At 45.4% G+C, this 15492-nt stretch overlaps 1 protein-coding gene across 7 annotated transcripts in view; it reads right to left on the bottom strand.

Annotated features, from left to right (window-relative positions):
- Nucleotides 1-261: 261 nt before the first annotated feature.
- The window catches only part of USP16 (ubiquitin specific peptidase 16), a 31685-nt gene continuing 16454 nt past the window's right edge, over nucleotides 262-15492 (bottom strand). For all 7 annotated transcript variants that reach the window (XM_050957755.1, XM_050957696.1, XM_050957717.1 and 4 more), the window contains 9 exons: nucleotides 14561-14636; nucleotides 7051-7142; nucleotides 6321-6377; nucleotides 4797-4961; nucleotides 3524-4190; nucleotides 2743-2837; nucleotides 1306-1392; nucleotides 739-895; nucleotides 262-615 (listed from right to left, as the gene is read on the bottom strand). In XM_050957755.1, coding sequence (XP_050813712.1) covers nucleotides 494-615; nucleotides 739-895; nucleotides 1306-1392; nucleotides 2743-2837; nucleotides 3524-4190; nucleotides 4797-4961; nucleotides 6321-6377; nucleotides 7051-7142; nucleotides 14561-14636 — 1518 coding nt within the window. In that variant the 3' untranslated portion in view covers nucleotides 262-493. The remainder of the gene's footprint in view (nucleotides 616-738; nucleotides 896-1305; nucleotides 1393-2742; nucleotides 2838-3523; nucleotides 4191-4796; nucleotides 4962-6320; nucleotides 6378-7050; nucleotides 7143-14560; nucleotides 14637-15492) is intronic.

Here is a 15492-nt window from a genome sequence, read left to right as displayed (position 1 = left end):
TGGTCCAATAACATATTAACTAACCCAACTTATCTCTACAAAGGTGAGTTTTGTTCTATACCACAACACTCTAGAGTGTAAGTAGCTATATGCGGTTAGTTAATGAGGTCCTTTATCAAAAATTACAGCAGTGTCTTAAAGAATTAAATGCAGGAAAGTTTCTGGAGAGTCAAACACCACTCAAAACAATTAATATGAGAAATATGTTCATTGCCAGAAATAATTGTTCAAAGGAGTCAAATAAATGGTTCAGACCTGAAGTTATGTTATGGAAAAAGAAAAAATAGCTTTTTATTTAAAAGCAATGTAACTATTGGAAAAGTATCAGTTAATATTTCATCTGCCAGTATTTCTAGGAAGCATGAGATTTCTGCAGTAGATCATGTTCAATTAGACTTGAAACTATTTACAAGTCATTTTTCTCTGATTTAACATTTATTTTAAGATGTTTAAAAACCAAAAAGTATTGTGTGAGGAACACATCCCAGGTTAATTATAGCAGTCGTTCGTAGAACAGGAGATAAGCTTGTGAGTTCAGCACTTTAGATACAGCTACACGTTGCACATGGGTATCACTGATGTGAAACCACTGTCCTGCTGATTCAGTTTCTAAAGCTGTGAACAAAAATTTAAAAAAATCTTAAAAGTAGTGCTGAAGCAGAAATGTCACAAGTTACTATCAGTTTAGAAAAATTCCATTGAAGATTGGACTGTTGTGAAAATACTGGTGACGCTTACCTTGGGGAATTTCTCCACGGAGAACAAGATCAGAAAGGTGGTTTCTCAGAGTTCTCATCTTGACATAGGCAGTGTAGTGTCCAGACCTCATTGTGCCACTATGTTCAACCACCCCATAGAGAGAGTACAATACTCTTCTATTCCCTTCAGCAACGTTCTGTGAAGTGACAATTTTGTTATAGTGTCAGTGTAGTACAGATACTGAGATTCAACCCAGCTGAAATGTCAGCCTTTCAGACCAGTGTGTTTTGATTCCATTGTTCTATACTGAGTCAGCTCTGATTCCACTTGTCAGTGTAGAAGCAGTGCGTTAATGACTATGGATATGACCAATGTTTAAAATTTGAAGTACACTACAGCAGATCTCTAACGTAAGAACTCAACTGTATTTACATATAGTATATCATATTTGTCATATGATGGGGTCAGTGAAGTTTTGGGATATGGTATGGGGAGATTCTGATTAATGGCTGACTGTTTTGAGAACATACCAAAACAGTTTTCAAAAACAAGCAAACACCTCTTGCTGTAAGGGTTTGAAAAAAATTAAAGGATTTTTTTACTTGCCTTGCATTTAATTGCACAGAAAGGAGCCAAGTCTATCACTTCTGGAAACTTTATGTGTTTGTTAACTTTACATAGATTGAATCCTGCCTAGAAATAAGAAAGATAGAAATTGAGAAACACAGAAATTAAGAAACACAAACAGGACCTTAAATCATGACATATATAAACAGGTGATAGAAGTCTGTTCTGAAAAGGTTACAAGTTTAGTTATTTTAAAAAATTCCAACAAGACTTCAAAGATTCATTTAGAACACAACCAATCTTTGGATGGAAAACAAAGTTGGGGGGTAGGGAAGAGGAAAGAGACTATTACTTCCAACAGTCATGCTTTTCAGTTCTTTATGGCCATGTTCCAAATTTCCTGCTGTCTATGATTTCTCTACACATTTCTCTGGAGCATAGGGCTACATGGCTGTTTAATTTACAGATTTAGTGTATTGGCATTAATGACAATAGCAGTACAGTTATAAGAAGAGTATACTTATAAAAATTCAAGTTGGAGGACACCTCTGATCCATTGCTAAAGACAGTGTAGAAAGGTTGTCTATACTACATTCTCCAGCCTGGTTTTAAAAAAGTCTCAAGTGATGAGCCTTCTTTCACTTTCATTCAAATGCTACTCTACAGCTCAATAGGTACTAATGTTGAACATCTAGAAAAGCTTCCCCAGCTTCCTTCTTTTAATTTAATCACAAATATATCCCTCTGGATCATTTTACACAATTCTGCTCATTCCTGGAGTTTCAGCTACTTAGACAGTTATATCCTTACTTGATTGTTTGGCCAGGGTGCACTATGTAATTATTAATTTTAAACTTTTAAGTCAATCCTTTCTGATATTCACTTCCCCCTTCTCATTTCTCTCTAGTTTATTGCTGTTTTTCCGATATTGAAGAGCCTCAAACTGAAAGCCATAATCTGGGTACAGAGGGAATATAACCTCTGTAGTTAATATGATGCTCTGTATATTTACACCCTTTCAAAGTACATGAACACATTGCAAGCTAGTATCTAATTTACTGCCAATCATCAGCACTTAGATGTCTTTTAGCTGTACTGCTTTCTATTTATGTATTTCTTAGAGCGGATTTCTGTTGCAGATCATCCTTCTCCATATTTAGTAAGTTTGTTTTTCAGCATGAGTCAATTTATTTTTTGTCTATATTTCTTAATTCTACATTTCTGGTAGTTAAATTGTTTTACTAAATCTCCCTTTGCTAGAATAACTCAAAAATTCTAAGAACTATTACAGTAAGCAAGAGTAACAGGAATAAGTGCATCAGGACTATTTCTCACATTACCTATATATTACTTCTAAAGTTGTAGAAAGAATAGTATTTAATGTAACAAGATTATACGGAAGTTAAGATCCATTAACTTCCATGGGTTATTACTATATACAATTTTAAAATACAAGAGTTAACCAGTTAATAATACCTGTTGAAATCTCTTTAAGTGAAGTGTTAAAATTGGAGGAGCAAGAGAAATTAACATTTGCTTTTTGGCATTAGTGTAAACATGCTTCTTCTCACCTAAAGGAAAGAGAGAGCACCATTGGTTAGATAGTCAAGAATAATGCAATAACATGTAAAATTTTTCTAATATGAAAGTGAGTAAAATCACGTACTAGGACTGGAAACAATTTATTTAATCCATCATTATAGTATGTTTAAGACACTGATGATTTCCCTTCAAAATTATAAATGTTTACAAGTTGCCATCTTCATGATGGTCCTCGTTCAAGAGACTAACTAGTGTATATCACATTACCACATCATCTGCTTGAATAGGGTGAGTTCTAACACTCATTTCTAGGACTTCTACAGAATTACATGCTGAATGGTGCTTTTATTAGTCTGCTGGGCAAATTTCTGCATGTTCTCCTCCTATGGCCCATGTGCTATAGTAAATTTTAAGAGTTTAACATTTAAAGAGTTTTAAAAAATCGCTTCATGTTCCGTCCTACTATAGAGCCAGACTGTGAGCCCCCTTGCTCTATACTGGTGGTAACTTACAAGTAGTTCCGTTGAAGACAATAGGGCTACTCATGAGTAAGTGCTCACTAATAGGAGTAAGGGGTTCAGTCTGGCCGTTAAATACTGGATATCAATAGATACAAGAGAAACTACCCATGCAAACCTGTTTAAAAACAAGATAACATATATAGACAGATTTAGAGTTGGTTTTCTAGTTTGTAAGTAAAACTTAATTGGCATACTTTTTCCACTAGCCTTTGGTCCATAATGTCTTTGTGTGCATACATCACAGAGCAATTTATTGATCTCACTGAGTTTCTCATTATGAGTGAACTGATATAAACAATGAAGGATTGAACCTTCTTCTATGTTTAGGTCTTCCCTGTTTGCAAGAGTACAAAATGCTGTTTCTGGGTCCTCATTCACCACCTCATATGTTTTTAACTCAGTCATACGAAGGTCATCCAAGATATCCATATCAGAGTCAGTAACAACATCTAAATGTAATTTTCCTAAGTTAGTAGCAAGTTCCTCCTCTTCCCCATGATAATCTTCTTTAACAGACAGATTGTCAAGTCCACTAATACACTCAGTAGTAGAAACTAAGCCTTTCATAGCAACAGCCATATTGGTTTCGTTATCTTCATATTCTTGTTCTGGACTTTTTATACTTTCATGGGCACTATGTACATCTGAACTATTCTCTTGATCATTTAAACCTTCCTGATTTAAGCAAAGTTCTTCACACTGACTGGAAGATTCCTCCTCTTCTTTCAGGTCAGTGACTTCAGAGTTTATTTCTCCCTTAGTTTCTTTATCTTCCTTCACATTTTCTTCAGATTGTTCCATAGAACATACACTGGTTATCTGAAACACCTTTCCTTGAATTTTTTGCTGCCGACGCTGGTTCTACAAATAAAAATATGCAGTGTACTGTACAATATTGTATAAAAGCAAAGAAAAAGTTGCTGTATTTTTATCTGCTATGCACCATTTATTATGGAAATACCTTATTACTTCAAGCAACGGGAGTTGCCATTTAAAGAGGGAATGATCTAATTTAGCGATCATAATCAGAGCGCATCAACTCAAAACGATTATGGCCAGTATCACTCACTCAACTTCTCAGATGCAGTCCTCCCACACTTCCAATTAGAATACCCATCCTGCAATCCAAATCTGAATTTCTTTTATATCCCCAAAATGTTCTCTCTTGCCTATATACCTCCAGAACCATCTAAGTGCTTCTCTTGCAGTCACTGACAAGAGAAAAGCCTTCTGGTGTATGTTAATGCTGCTGCATTAGGAAAGCAGGCAACAGAAAATAAATACAATTTCACAACAGGTAAAATAAGATAACTGTTCCTGTAAGCTTTGCACTTGAGGGGGGAGAAATTGTTAGTTGTTCCCTTGCAAATGTTCATCCTACACAAAGTGGACTAAACAAAAAGTCTAGCATTTTATCTTATGCCCAGGGTGAAAGTGCTTAATGTTTATTTTTGCATCATAACCAACCTTGGCCTGCTTTTTGGCTTGCTTCTTTGCTTTCTTCTGCAGGTGCTTACTTGCACCAGGATTATCACCCCTTTCCTTCATATAACTGTCATTGTCTTCATCCTCTTCATCCGCCTTTTCCTTCATCTTTTTAACATTTTTCTCATTTGAACTTTTCTTAACACTCTAAAAATCAAAACAGATTTGATCAAACAAATAAACATGGTGCCACCATCATAGTTTCAAGGACAAAGACTTCAGATTAAAGATTTAATTTAATATCAGTTGTGGGTTTTTTCCAAAATAACATAACAAAAACAGTATTTCCCCTCAGCCTCCCAAAAAAAAATTGCAGAGAGACTGGCATATTACTAAGAATTTTAAAATTAACCTGCTGACTTTTTAGGTATTGTAACAAAACATTATCACACACACACAGACACAGATTCCACTGCTCTTACTCTTACTGGGTAGTATGTTACTCCATAAGCAACCCCACTGAAATCTATGCTTGCAGAGTACAATACTACTCATTGCGAGTCAGGATAGCAGAACCAAGCCATAAACATTTAAAGATGGAACTTAACATTCTGGTTTACTGATATGAATCTCACTGAATCCACAGAAGATACTAAATATTTTAGATATTTTAAAGTAACTTCAATAAATAGGCAGTAAGTGTTTGCAGGATCAGGCGCTCTATTTGCTTCTATTAATATGAAAAAAAGGCCAGTCAATGCAGGAACATTTTATCCTTTGGATTAAATGTGTGTTTTTAAAGTTTCTTCCCTTAGTGTTGTGTTTTTTTGTTTTTTTTAAGTGTAGTACTACTTACATATGTTTTGAAGATGAAAGGAGATATAATGTGTGTGCTGATGGCAAAAATGAAAGACAGATATAAAACTAAAACAGTTAAGCTATTTTTAGATTGATCAGTTAAGTAAATGCTCTAACCATATGTCTCTTCACCTTGTGAGAATATGATAAGGCTCTGAGTATCAATATTAGACAGGAAGCCTCCATTACTGTTCCCAGTGCAGTAAATAGACAGGATCTTAATATCTGAAGAACCATCTAATTTGCCTCAGGAAAATCTGGCTATTGACACATTAATATCATGAGATCTATTTAAATTTTAGACTCATAACACTGAAGAATGCCTAAATGCTTACCTGAGAGAACATTCTTTACAAGTCAGCCAGCCTTTCAGCTTAGCAGATTTTTTCTGACCAAGGCATTAACTAATGACAGGAAGATTAGCAGACATGGCAGTAAAATCACCAATGCCCTGCCTACCGTAGCATTTCCAACCATCAGATAATTTTCAAAGAGGGATTGTGTAGCCACAACCTGTAGAACTTACCTTAATAAAACGCATTGTTGTTCTCTATCATTTTATTGTGCAACTTTATTAGGTAAGATTATTGAAGATGTACGTAATTTCAAAATGTGCCTTTTTTAAAAATTTCCTCTCTAAGATCCAGCTAACAGAACTGCACACCAAAACAAATATATATTAAAAAACAAAAAAAATCTGATTCTTACCTGATCATCTAACACAGGCAGTGACAAATCAAGGAAAGACTCATGGACCAAGGACACCTTAAGCAAACAGATTTTACTTAATACAATTAGAGAAACTTTGTTTTTATTGGTTAGAAGTTTAAACACAAATTAGAAGCTAGCACTCCGCTGTGGATGTAATGGGGGCAGGGGAGAACGGCTCACCATTTCTTGAAATCTAGTCATTTATTAACACGCCTACCTACGGACTTAAGCTCTTAAAAAAAAAAAGTCCTGGCTTAGAATTTTTTGAATTTAGCATCTTTGCCATTTGCTTCCCTTCTCTTTTGCCTGTTTCTGGGATAGCACCCAATGCATGCTCTTACTTGCACATACAAATTATGACTGTTTATATTTATATTTACAAAACAGGAACCTATGAACCAAAACCAACATCCCTATTAAATCTCGTAACTCAGGATCTCTGCAATTTTTCAGAATTAAGAGAAGCATCCACGCAATCTTCTCCAAGCATTCAGTTCTCATCCTCGCATCAAGTCCCGGGAGAACAGATGAAATTTGCAGCACAGGTGAACAGATATTTCTGTCAAATTTTACCTTTATAGAAACTTGCAGCTCCTGCCGTCTAGTTTCCTTCATTTAATAAACTCTTATCTCATACATCTTATTTCTACATATATTACTACTTGTTTCTTCTGTGCACAAGTCTTATACAGTGTTTTAGACTATACCAAGCAGACCGTCTACATACCGTTCTGCACTCCTCACACATGATTGTACTAGATAATTCTCCACCAAAGATTCTGTCCACAAAGGTTGGTACTGCCTTTTTTTTTTCATACTCTGAAAATCAGATAATTCATTCAAATATATGTCATAAACAATAACTTCACCTGTACATTAGTGACTGCTTTGATTTGATGCTGAGCTGTGTGCAAACAGGGAAGTTGCAGTGTAAAGTCTATGGTTTGCATTTGATTTGATGTTGAGCTGTGTGTAAACAGGGAAGTTGCAGTGTAAAGTCTATGGTTTGCATTTGTTGTGCTTTGTGTTTGTTTTCCTAGAGAAAAAAAGAGCTTCACAGATTTTGGAGGATGGGGGCAGGGGAACATGGTGGCATGAAGGTAGAGAGAAAGATAGAGGCTGTTAGAAAAATAGTTTTAAATTGTTTAAATTAAATAAGCATCTTTATAACATTTCTCAGCTGCATCTCTTTCCCACTCTACCTTCTCACAATTCATACAGCACAAGGTTTACAAAAATTTTTTCAAGGTTTTTAAATAATCTAGGAACCATCTCAAGTCGAACTGCAATCCTAACAAATCTCAAATTAAAAACAAAGTGGAGCCAGTCGGCACTTATTTGGGGACCTCAGAAGGAAATCCTAGGTGGTTGGGATTTTGAATTAGGTAAATGATACTACTTCTTCGAGTGATTGCTCACATCCATTCCAGTTAGGTGTGCGCGCCGCGCGTGCACGCTCGTCGGAAACTTTTTACCCTAGCAACTCCAGTGGGCCGGCAGGTCGCCCCCTAGAGTGGCGCCGTCATGGTGCTCGATATATACCCCTGCCGGCCCACCCGCTCTTCAGTTCCTTCTTACCGCCGTGTCGGTCGTTGGAACTGCGGAGCGCGGCATTGCTGTCCTCCATGTCCCTAGCTCTCCTTGTTACTACCGTTGTTAGTTAGTGGTTAAGTATAGTTAGTTAATTAGTTTGTAGTGTAAATAATATTGTACATAGTTGTTAGCCGGTCTGGGCTGTAGCCCTTCCCAGCACCCGGCACCGGGCTCATGCCTGGTTTGCCGGGCTTTAAGCAATGTGCGGCCTGTAAGAAGCCTATGCCAACCAGCGACCCTCACGACGCGTGTCTAAAGTGCCTGGGGGAATCGCACAGGTCGGACAAGTGCCGCATTTGCAAGGCTTTTAAGCCCAGAACAAAGAAGGAGAGAGACCAGAGACTCAGGACTCTCCTAATGGAAGCGGCACTTGACCCAGCAGCTTCGCAGGCCGTGATCTCTACACCGGCACCGGAAAGACTCCCCGGCACCGACCTTCCCCGGCACCGGGTGCAGAAACAAGACCATCGAAGTCTGCAACTCCAGCCAGGCAGACTCGAATGGAGCGCCCGGCATCGACATCTGCTGCGGCGCTACCGGCACCGTCGACTCCGGGCCCGGTGGGTCCGTCGAGTCCGGTACCGCCGAGCTCCCCCATAAGATCTGGGGTTGAGCTATTGGTCCCATCCACTCCAGAGACCTTCGCCTCGGCACGGGACCTCATTGCCCTGACTGAGTCAACTCAGCCGCCACCCCCGGTACCTCTGGTGCGGGTAGCGTCCAGGGGCAAGCCCATGATGACGGCGCCGTCTCGGGACTCATGCTCGCGATCGAGGTCCCGACGCCACGGTCGCTCGAGATCCCGCCGCCGCTCGCAGTCCCGGCACCGCTCCCCTCGGCGGTACCGGTCGTACTCGCGGCACCGATCGACCTCCAGACGGTCACGGTCTGGTTCCAGCTGCCAATACCGACACCGTGACTCTAGGAGCCAGTCTCGCCATCGTTCAGCGCACCGGTCGACCTCCCGGCACCGAGCTGGTGGCAGGTCCCGGTCCCGGTCGACCTCCTGGCACCGCGTCGGTGGCAGGTCCCGGTCCCAATCCCGGCACCGAAGCAGCGGCCGGTACCGGTCCAGATCCCGGCACCGAGACAGAACTCGGTACCGATCCTGGCGCCGGTATGACTCCCGGTACCGATCCCCGGCACCGAGAACATCTTCGGTGCCGGACCGCGGAGACTCTTACCAGCCGCGGTCGGCCCCGCCATGGCCTTCCAGACAGCCGTCGGTGTCATCACAGGCGGACAGCGTATATGCGCTGGGCACCGACAGACAAGCGGCTCTATTCCAGGACCCTCCGCAACAGGACCAGGGTCCGCAGCAGTGGGGGTTTTGGACACCCTGGGCGTACCATCAAGCCCAGGGCCCCCAACAGCTTCCTCCTAGGCCTGCAACGGCGGAGCACAGGGTGCCGGAGGCGTCGTTGTCTCGCCCCCCTCCCTCCCCGGATGGAGAGGAAGGATCGAAGCAGCAAGACCCTGGTCTTGCTCCTGAGCCAGAGGCGAGGGCTGAGGCGGACCCCCTGCTGGACACTTTCTTGCCAGGGGTCTCCTCATCCTCCTCTCCTGACGAAGCGGTGGCTGGCACTTCCTCCAATAGCCCTCCTCCGCTAGATCTCAGGGCACATCAGGACCTCCTTAGGCGAGTAGCACAGAATCTGAGCCTGCAAGCCGAGGAGGTCTCTGAGATCGAGGACCCCGTCGTCAGCATCCTCTCCTCCGATGCTCCCACCAGGGTCGCCCTACCCTTCATTAGGACGATCCAGGCCAACGCCAATACAATCTGGCAGTCACCGGCCTCCATCCCCCCTACGGCGAGGGGCGTCGAAAGGAAGTACATGGCCCCCTCCAAGGGCTATGAGTACCTCCACGTTCACCCGACACCATGTTCCCTGGTGGTGCAGTCGGTGAACGAGAGGGAGCGTCACGGACAGGAAGCCCCAGCCCCCAAATCCAAGGAGGCCAGGCGTATGGACCTCCTCGGCCGCAAGGTCTATTCGGCTGGGGCCCTTCAGCTCAGGGTTTCAAATCAGCAAGCCCTTCTTAGCCGCTACGCTTTTAACTCATGGGTGGCAGCGGACAAGTTTAAAGAGCTGCTGCCACAAGAGGCTCGTCAAGAATTCGCGGCGATTCTTGACGAGGGCAAGAAGGTTGCACGAACCTCGTTACAGGCCTCTTTGGACGCTGCAGACTCGGCTGCCCGTACCCTCGCCTCGGGGGTAACGATGCGCCGCATCTCCTGGCTTCAGGTTTCTGGCCTTCCACCGGAGCTCCAATACACCATCCAGGACCTCCCGTTCGAAGGCCAGGGCCTGTTCTCAGAAAAGACAGACCCCAGACTGAAAAGTCTTAAGGACAATCGGGTCATTATGCGCTCCCTCGGGATGCACACGCCGGGGACGCAGCGCAGACCCTTCCGGCCGCAACAACAGCAGCAGCGTCGGCCATACCCCCAGTTCCGCCAGCGGCAGGACCTTAATAGGCGTCGCGGCAGGAATGGAAGGCGTAGACAGTCGGGGAACCAAGGGGGGCAGAATCAAAGCTCCTCCAAGCCCCCGCCTGGGCCCAAACCTTCGTTTTGAAGGTGCGCCCGAGGGCGCAGTACCAGTTTCCCCCACGGATCCTTCCCCCCCGTTTTCCAACCGCCTTTCGTTTTTCCTCCAGGCGTGGACCCGAATAACATCCGATCGCTGGGTCTTACGCACGGTGCAGACGGGATACCGCCTGCAGTTTGTATCATTTCCTCCCTCCCGCCCCCCTTCCTCGTCCCTCTTCAGGGACCCCTCTCACGAGCAATTCCTTCGGCAGGAGGTACAGATGCTCCTCGACAAAGGAGCTATAGAGGCGGTTCTGGAAAACGAGAAAGGCAAGGGGTTTTATTCCCGCTACTTTCTGATCCCCAAGGCCAAGGGAGGCCTCAGGCCTATCCTCGACCTGCAAGAGCTCAACAAGTACCTAGCGAAGTTGAAGTTCCGCATGGTATCCCTGGGGACCATTACTCCATCCCTGGATCCGGGAGACTGGTATGCCGCCCTCGACATGCAGGACGCTTATTTTCATATTGCCATATGGCCACACCACAGACGATTCCTTCGATTCGTGGTAGGCCGCCTTCACTACCAATTTGCAGTCCTCCCATTTGGCCTTTCTACGGCTCCGAGGGTATTCACAAAATGCATGGCCGTCGTTGTGGCACATCTTCGGCGCAGTCGTATCCACGTGTTCCCTTACCTAGACGATTGGTTAATTCGGGGCACGTCGGAGCTACAGGTTTGCAGCCATGTCCGCAGGATTACCGGCCTGTTTGCTACCTTGGGCCTCATGATCAACGTGGGCAAGTCCACCCTGCTCCCCTCGCAGAGGGTGGAGTTCATTGGGGCCGTCCTGGACTCCATCGTGGCCAGGGCCCTTCTGCCGTTGCCAAGGTTCCAGGCATTGTCGGCGATCGTTCAGCGCTTGCGGGCAGCCCCCTTGACATCGATACGGACATGTCTAACCCTGTTAGGCCACATGGCAGCATGCACATTTGTGACCGGTTACGCTCGGCTCCGCATGAGGCCCCTCCAGTCGTGGCTCATTGCACATTACCGGCCGGCAAGGCAACCACTAGACATGCTGATCACAATCCCCCAGGAGGTGTTGGATTCTCTCAGCTGGTGGCTAGACCAGTCCGTAGTGTGTGCGGGGCTCCCATTCCACCCGCCCCTGCCCTCGGTGTCCCTAACGACGGATGCCTCAGATCTCCGCTGGTGGGCCCACCTGGGAACCCTGAGAACACAGGGCCTGTGGTCCCCACAGGAGGTGAAGCTGCACATCAACATGCGGGAGTTGAGAGCGGTCCGCCTTGCTTGTCAAACGTTCTATCACCAGCTTCAGGGCCGTTGTGTCGCGGTATTTACCGACAACACGACGACCATGTACTATATCAACAAGCAGGGTGGCACCAGATCCTCTCCCCTATGTCACGAGGCGATGCGACTCTGGGACTTTTGTATAGCCCACTCCATTCACCTCACGGCTTCCTTCCTCCCCGGAGTGCGGAACACGCTGGCGGACTGCCTGAGCAGATCCTTCCTCTCACACGAGTGGTCCCTTCGCCCGGACGTCGCCCTCTCTATCTTTCAGAGGTGGGGTTGTCCCCGTGTGGACCTCTTCGCGTCCGGGGGGAACAGGAAATGCCAGGCGTTCTGCTCTTTTCAGGGCCGGGAACCCGGGTCTATAGCGGACGCCTTCCTTATTCCGTGGACGACCCACTTGTTCTACGCGTTCCCCTCGTTCCCACTGGTCCACAGGGTCCTTCTGAAGGTGCGCAGGGACAGGGCCCGCATGATCATGGTAGCCCCGGCGTGGCCCAGACAGCATTGGTACCCCATGTTGCTGGACCTGGCCATAGCCGACCCAGTTCCCCTGCCCCTTCACCCGGACCTGATCACCCAGGAACACGGAACTCTCTGTCACCCGGACCTCCAGTCGCTGCACCTAGCAGCGTGGCTCCTGCGTGGCTGACCAATTCTGAGTTGCGCTGCTCCACCCCGGTACGGGAGGTACTTTTGGGCAGCAGGAAGCCTTCCACTAGAGCGACATACTCTGCCAAGTGGAAGCGTTTCTCCTATTGGTGCGTGGAGAAAGGTCTCCGCCCGATGGAAGTTTCGGTGGCCAATATTTTGGACTATATTTGGTCCCTCAAACAACAGGGCCTGGCGATATCGTCCCTGCGGGTCCACCTGGCGGCTATCTCTACCTTTCACCCGGGTGGGGATGGCCGCTCCGTTTTTTCTCACCCGACGGTGACTAGATTCCTGAAGGGGCTGGAACGTCTATATCCTAACGTCCGACTCCCTGCCCCGACCTGGGATCTTAACCTGGTGTTGTCTCGGCTCATGGGGCCCCCCTTCGAGCCGTTAGCTACTTGCTCCCTACTCTATCTTTCTTGGAAGACTGCCTTTCTAGTAGCTATCACCTCAGCTAGACGGGTGTCGGAACTCCGGGCTCTCACGGTAGACCCCCTGTATTCAGTCTTCCATAAAGATAAGGTGCAGTTGAGGCCACACCCTGCCTTTCTCCCCAAGGTGGTCTCAGCCTTCCACGTCAACCAAGAGATATTCCTCCCGGTTTTTTTCCCGAAACCTCACTCTTCAGGCAGGGAGCAACAGCTCCACTCGCTTGATGTCCGTAGGGCTCTCGCGTTCTATGTGGAGAGGACTAAACCGTTCCGCAAATCCCTCCAGCTTTTCGTGGCAGTAGCGGACCGCATGAAGGAGCTTCTCATTTCTTCGCAGAGGTTATCCTCATGGGTAACTTCCTGTATCAGGACCTGCTATGAGCTGGCCCATGTTCCTACGGGCCGTGTGACTGCGCATTCTACCAGGGCGCAGGCGTCGCCGCTGGCTTTCCTCGCCTGTGTGCCCATCCAGGAAATCTGTCGGGCAGCGACCTGGTCATCGGTCCACACCTTTGCTTCCCACTACGCCCTGGTCCAGCAGTCAAGAGAGGACGCGGCCTTCGGATCTGCAGTGCTCCATGCCGCGACTTCTCACTCCGACCCCACCGCCTAGGTATGGCTTGGGATTCACCTAACTGGAATGGATGTGAGCAATCACTCGAAGAAGAAAAGACGGTTACTCACCTTTGTAACTGTTGTTCTTCGAGATGTGTTGCTCACATCCATTCCACACCCGCCCTCCTTCCCCACTGTCGGAGTAGCCGGCAAGAAGGAACTGAGGAGCGGGTGGGCCGGCAGGGGTATATATCGAGCGCCATGGCGGCGCCACTCTAGGGGGCAACCTGCCGGCCCACTGGAGTTGCTAGGGTAAAAAGTTTCCGACGCGCGCGCACACCTAACTGGAATGGATGTGAGCAACACATCTCGAAGAACAACAGTTACAAAGGTGAGTAACCGTCTTTTCTCCTCCTCTCCTTGATAGTGTGTATTGTTGCCATGCTCAAAAATATACACCACAGTGGTAGCAGACTTTCATTGGGAAGGTTAGATATGCCCAGCTATAATCAAATTTAAGTACTTTGAGATTTCAGTTTGTTATATTGTGTCTATATGTAATGCATAATGAAGCTAGGGTCAAATCTTGCTTATTTTACCCGTGATAGTGCTCCTACTGAAGTCAATGGGCCCTTTGAATGAGTAGCATAAGCATAATTCTTAGGCTTGATACTCTAGAGCAGCGGTTCTCAAAGTCAGTCTGCCGCTTGTTCAGGGAAAGCCCCTGGCAGGCCGGGTCGATTTGTTTACCTGCCGCACCTGCAGGTTCAGCCAATCGCAACTACGACTGGCTGTGGTTCACCGCTCCAGGCAAGTGGGGGCTGTGGGAAGCACCGGAGGCCAAGTAATGTGCTGGCCGCTCTTCCCGCAGCCCCCATTGGCCTGGCACGGCAAACTGCAGCCAGTGGAAGCCACGATCGGCCGAACCTGCGGACATGGCAGTTAAACAAACTATCCCGGCCTGTCAGGGGCTTTCCCTGAATAATTGGCGGACTGGTTTCAAGAACCACTGCTCTAGACAATATGTTAATTTAGAAAATGTGTGTTAAATCATGCAACTAAATTACATTTGAAAATATTAAAATAAATGCATGAGTAATGCATTGTCCAGGTTTCAATCATCAAAAATAATATTAAACTGTTATTTTACCTTTAATTTTCTTTTTTAGCTCTTCATTTTTTTGGTCGGAGTCATTCAATGCTTTAAATATTCCAACATTTACTCGCTGAAAGTTAAGAGTAAATAAATATTCCATCATAAGACTTTACAAAACATTGTTTCCTAAATGCGTGTTCAGTTAAGCATTTCAGTTGGATAGAATTCCATCTTCACCAATTAAAAAGAATTAAGCTTAATAAACTATAACCTCCATACTAGAAAAGTAACAAGACTGTCTGCACGCTGCAGAAACATGAAATATTCCCCACATTTGGGCTTTTTTAAAGCTATTTCCAGGTGTTTTGGTTAATATATTTAGTAGGAAGTCCAAGGAATAAACAGTCTCCCAAGTAAGCCCTGATGCAAACAAACCATAAATCCTCCGCAAGGATCCCTCACCTACTAAAACAAATATTTTGTTTTATAAAACTCTAGTAGACAACCAACCACCTTCCAAACCAATTGCTTTTCAAGGTGCTTCTATAGCAATATGAGGCCAGCAACTTATTAATATTTACAAGGACTTCAGACACCTTTTTCAAGTTCTTGTTATGTTCATATTAACCCATTGCTTTCAACATGGGCAGAACTGGGCCCACTGTTTAGTACTCTTGATTCTATTAGTACACCATCAACAAAAGACAGAAAATAACCCAAGATTCGCCAGAATGCACCCCTCCAGAACCACAGTTTTATCTAGAGAACAATATTCATTGACTTGTTTTCCCCTCTAAGTATTCACAGCTATGGCCAAGTCCACGTACAACCAGCTGGACTCCCTTCCTCTACCATAGCAGACTGCAGATGGTAGCCTAAATAGCCTCCTTTTCTGGATGACTGGGAAGAGAGAGGATAAAGAAATCCTCTAACTAGCCCTCCTCAAAATCCTAACATTGATCACACAATCATGCAAATGACAATGC

Source organism: Gopherus flavomarginatus, chromosome 1 (genome assembly GCF_025201925.1).
Source record: "Gopherus flavomarginatus isolate rGopFla2 chromosome 1, rGopFla2.mat.asm, whole genome shotgun sequence".
NCBI lineage: Eukaryota > Metazoa > Chordata > Testudines > Testudinidae > Gopherus > Gopherus flavomarginatus.
The sequence above is the reverse complement of the archived record's forward strand: the minus strand, read 5'-3'. Positions and strand labels throughout refer to the sequence as shown.